Below are 4,678 nucleotides of genomic sequence, written 5' to 3'. Positions count from 1 at the left end.
TTTTGGTTCTTGAAGAAAAATAAATATCCATCACATTTGTCTGTTCGAGAAATTAACGTGTCCAGTGTCTTAAGGCTAATACGTCCAACATTAATAGCTTCATTACGGTTCAGGGTATAATTTTTGTATTTTCAAGAACTAATGTGTTTATCGCCAAATTTCTTAAGGAAAAATTTAGGGGTTTACTCCAAATAAAACAGCCACTGCAACAGGCCACGCACAAGAATAGGATTCGAGACACAAACACCCATTGAAATAAGAATTAAATCAATTATTCTGCTCATATCTTTCCAAAAGAATATCGTGTCTGACACATTTATCAAAATTTCCATCAAAGTAATTTTGAAATAGAAACACGCAGAGCCTCAAGGGGGCCCTAGTATATGCTACAAGACAAGCAGGTTAAGATGCATTGGTCTAAAGACCAACTAATATCTACTTCCAAAAAAAAAAAACAACTAATATCAACGTAAGCTGGAAAACTGTACAGTTTACACTATAAACCAGTGAATTCCGAAATTAACCCTATGCTGTTGGATTCCATTCCATGATCTATGCACTAAATACAAACCGATTTCTCACTTACTACAACGGGGGAACGGTTCCTGAGAAAATATGTCGGGGAAACATAATCAGTTCAAATGGTAAATGATGGATTGCAAGCAACAAATTTGCCAGTCTACCCCTAACAACAAAGAAGCAGATCAGTCTGCTTCTAACCTACAGAATGACTTTACAAAATATTATGGAGGTCTATTAATTGCAGCAAATTCATTTACAAAATATACAGACATGCTTAAATAAAGCAAGACGATGTGATAAAATTGCAGATTAATGCTCTTGTTTAACTCTTGCCTTTAATATTCCAGGAAGTGGGGGTGATGTGGGAGGCCTAACTGGCCCGTTTGAAACTGGAGGAGGAACCTGTGACTGATACAAGCCTGGCATGCTAGAACCTTCACCTCCACTGGTAATATTGTTTGTTATATTATCACTCTCTGGTCTCTCACAAAATTTCATTGCCTTGAGAACATAATTGTCGTAATGCAGCTCAAAAGGAGTACTGCAGAGAGAAGAGAAAGTAAGCATAAATAGGGAGCGGCAGATACATTTCCCAACAGGGGTACAAAAGCTTTGCACCTAAGCCACCACAACCGCCTACCCCAACTTTTCTATTCGAAAATGCTATTAGTGGCCTCTGCGTTTGACAATAATAGGATACACTAGTTTGACTTTTTAACTTTACGACACAACTTAAATTAGGCAGTCTACACATTAAGACAGCATACAGACAAAAAAGACAATAACGTCACCACTCTCAGAAAGAATGCCAACTTACCTATTGAAATCAAAATGTACAAGCTGCATATCTTCTGATATTTCCACTTCAACAGTTGCATGAGGACGTGTCTACAGTTTTAAAAAGCCAGAAATATGAGATTAATTAAATAGCAATACCATTAAGAGCCACATCCCGGAAGGGTGAGCAGATTCTTCATTAACAAGGAAGCAACTATCTAAGAACCATGACCAAGAATTCTCCACGTAGACCCATAACATAGCCTTGAGCAGATATATTGCCTAAAGGCAACCTTAGTAAAGTGAACTTAACAGTGTAAGCTGATAATATCCTTCTAATATATAGTATATATAGCAGTTACATTCCGTTGACATTCAAACGAGTGTCCACAAAAAGGGTGAAAAATATTTTTTGTGATTTCAATAAGCAGCCGCAGTCAGATCTCATCTCATAATAGAACATTTTATTATTCAAAATTCAAGCCAACTGGTTAAGTACTCAAGTACATGCAATTGCTAAGTAGGGAGCTGATAGTTGATACCAAAAAAAATTATAGTATCATACCAGTTGAAGATCCAAGTGAAAACTGAGCAACATTTGCTACTGGACAAATTAACCGAAAACAGGAGATAATGGGATGATGGTGTACCTGTACCAGAATGAAAGGTAAAGATACACCTCCGCTGGGAGGATTTCCTGAGCTATATAATTGCTCATTTCGTTCTATAAGGCTCTGAAGACCTACAAACTTGATGTAATAATACAAGTAGTTAGCAAACAGAAAGTAAGCATTACAGAACAGAAGTAATTTGTTAGAGCTTTCTGATAACCAAGTGCAAATATCAAAAGGAGCGAACCAGGTTCAGGATTTCATTCTCATATTAAATCCATTAGAGTGAGCTGGACTTACTTGCTCCTCGAGCTCTTGCAGATAGGCTGCTTTCTTTTCAATTCTATTTCTGAGCCCAAGACGCTCTGCCTGTTGAATGAAATACAATTAGGGAGTTATCATATAATGGTCCTTCGTTGTATTTTTGGATTAGCTCAGAACATCACTGCAGGGAAAGCATAAGCCACTTAGAGGAAAATTTTTACAACTCAAGACTATTTGCAGACCTTTAGTTCTTCAATGTCATTCTGACTAGTACGAGGAAGACCCCTCCATTGTATTTCCTTTTTATCCTTGGAAATAATATCCATTGCCATGAGAACATTCAGAGCATCATAGACCCTTCGACGAATGTTTTTCTCATCATATTGTTGCTGACAAAGGTTCACCCCACAAAAGATAAGTTCACAATACTTATCTTACTCCTTCAATTTGTGAATAGCAGATAATATGAAATTGCTTATATGAAGGAAGAAAACCTGATCAGGGGTCAAATCACTATTGATTGGATCAGAAAATTCAGCCACAAGTTCATCTGCCACCTATAATATAAATGACAATATAGATGAATAATAGAAGACATCATCAACTGGGCAGGCAGGATTCAAGTTCACAACTTCCTGAGGCCAATAATTACCATGATCAATTTTAGCCCAAAAGAAACAAAAATGCATGTTTGTTGACAAAAAAACTTAAGAAATTAATTGAATAATAACTAGTACAAAAAGAGAATGACAATATAGACAAATAATAAAAGACATCATCAACTGGGCAGGCAGGATTCAAGTCAACAACTTCCCGAGGCCAATAGTTACCATGATCAATTTTATCCCAAAAGAAATGCATGTTTATTGACAAAAATAATTAAGAAATTAATTGAAAGAAAGACACAAGTTTTATTCTATGATAAACATTATTTCTGAGCACATACTCTGCCATACGAAATTAAAGCAAGAGATTAATTTAAATGTAGCAAAAACGACTTAAAATAACCATCTAACCTCATTGTAAGTTGTTCTTCCCTTGCTTTCTACCTTCTCACAAACTAGAGACACCAACAATAAATGAGGGGGTGAAAAAAACAGAAAGAAAATATCAGCATGACCTGCACAAAATAATGTCTATCTAACAAGCACAAGAATCTAAACACCATTGCTGCAAACTTCATAGTTATCGTCCAAATACTCTGCATACTTAATGCAACTTTGCAAGGACAAAATTAATAACTAGAAAAAAAAAAAGGACAATGAACTTTTGGTTAAAGAACAAATTGGTCAAACAGGATAGATGAAAAACCTTTCATACTAAATTGGCGGAGCCCTCTTCCACTCTTATCACCTCCAACAGCCCGTTGGCCTCTCTTTTTCTTCTTGCTACTGTGTAGAAACTGATAGTGGGTGAGAATCGATTTTATTTTTTTTAAAGTCAAAGACAGAGCTTAGAGAAGTTGTAAAACCACGATAATACATAGCCAATTTCATGCCCGATATGTGATTAAAAAGTTAAACGGTCCTTTTAAAAATCTTAATAAAAGGAAGTCTTTAGCAGAACACATATGAAGAACAAGTACACAAAAAATAATCAACACTTCCTCCCAAGATAGACTAAACATATATTCCACAGGTCAAATAGCATTGTGCATCATATGAACAACACATTACATTCAACAGAAGCGCAAGAGATTACAGAGGACTCACGCAACTGCTCCGGGTGATCCAGCATCATCGCCGTGTATGTCAAGATTGTTCAATTTGAGAAAAGCGTTATCAGCGCCTCTACTCGTGGTTCCACAACCTAGCAGCTCCTCCTCTTCTTCGTCTCGACATGATTGCCGCGATCTCGTTCCCATCTTGCAAAGTGACTCACCTATTGGCTTTGGCAATTAAATCCAAAATCATAAAAGATATTCCAATTTAAAAGCAGTTTCGATTATGATTTCAAGGTATGCCAGAAAATTTCTTGTTAGATATTAATTAAACTATCGAACACGAAGGGGGAAAATGGCGCCTAGGGCAACACAAAATGAACAAGTAATTCGAAAACAAAGGGAAAGAGAAAAAGGACGGCAATCTACTAACCGTTCGGCGGTGGCTAGATGGAAGGAGTCAACGGCGGTTGCCGGCGGCAGATCTAAGCAAAAGGGGGGTTCCTTCAGTAGCAGCACAGAATAATACGTAATATAGATTTCGCTCCAAAATTGAGGGTAAAAGTCTTGAGTCTCTTGACTCTGATAACGCCTATTAGTGGGTCTAGACTAAATTATAAATTTTATCTGGTTTATATTTAAAATGGCGTAAGTTTATTAATTTATTTAAGTCTTTAATATTTCTAAGTAGATAAATTATCTACATTTATTTTACAAAATGATATCATTTTAAATTAAAAAATTATAATGAGAAAAATTGTTATAATCCTGAAATAAATTATAATTACAAAAATATCTTAATTTTCGCCCTAAAACAAAAAAAAAAAAAAAACCGAACCCTTTG

General features: G+C 35.8%; 1 protein-coding gene across 4 annotated transcripts; it reads right to left on the bottom strand.

Annotated features, from left to right (window-relative positions):
• Positions 1 to 307: 307 nt before the first annotated feature.
• On the bottom strand, positions 308 to 4,406 carry LOC133301683 (transcription factor-like protein DPB). Of its 4 annotated transcripts, none has more exons than XM_061501351.1 (11): positions 4,268 to 4,406; positions 3,887 to 4,055; positions 3,486 to 3,565; positions 3,191 to 3,234; positions 2,669 to 2,731; positions 2,417 to 2,563; positions 2,211 to 2,279; positions 1,950 to 2,048; positions 1,340 to 1,410; positions 856 to 1,063; positions 308 to 605 (listed from the first exon to the last, which is right to left on the bottom strand). In XM_061501351.1, the coding sequence occupies exons 2-11, from the start codon at positions 4,036 to 4,038 to the stop codon at positions 579 to 581; spliced, it is 960 nt and encodes a 319-aa protein (XP_061357335.1). In that variant the 5' UTR covers positions 4,039 to 4,055; positions 4,268 to 4,406; the 3' UTR covers positions 308 to 578. The 4 variants fall into 4 exon arrangements, with proteins under 4 accessions (XP_061357335.1, XP_061357338.1, XP_061357336.1 ...); XM_061501354.1 differs by having other exon boundaries at positions 3,486 to 3,562; XM_061501352.1 differs by having other exon boundaries at positions 3,887 to 4,062; positions 4,268 to 4,404.
• Positions 4,407 to 4,678: the final 272 nt, after the last annotated feature.

The sequence above is a fragment of the Gastrolobium bilobum genome, unplaced genomic scaffold, assembly GCF_033153095.1.
Source record: "Gastrolobium bilobum isolate Gb01-03AN ecotype WA unplaced genomic scaffold, APGP_CSIRO_Gbil_v1 utg912, whole genome shotgun sequence".
In the NCBI taxonomy this organism is placed as follows: Eukaryota; Viridiplantae; Streptophyta; class Magnoliopsida; order Fabales; family Fabaceae; genus Gastrolobium; species Gastrolobium bilobum.
The sequence above is the reverse complement of the archived record's forward strand: the minus strand, read 5'-3'. Positions and strand labels throughout refer to the sequence as shown.

Coding starts and splice junctions, on each gene's coding strand:
- LOC133301683 (XM_061501351.1), bottom strand. CDS start 4,038: ATGGGAACGAGATCGCGGCAATCATGTCGAGACGAAGAAGAGGAGGAG. Junction 3,566..3,886: donor GGATCACCCGGAGCAGTTGC/GTGAGTCCTCTG, acceptor GTTTCTACACAG/TAGCAAGAAGAAAAAGAGAG. Junction 3,235..3,485: donor CCGCCAATTTAGTATGAAAG/GTTTTTCATCTA, acceptor TGGTGTCTCTAG/TTTGTGAGAAGGTAGAAAGC.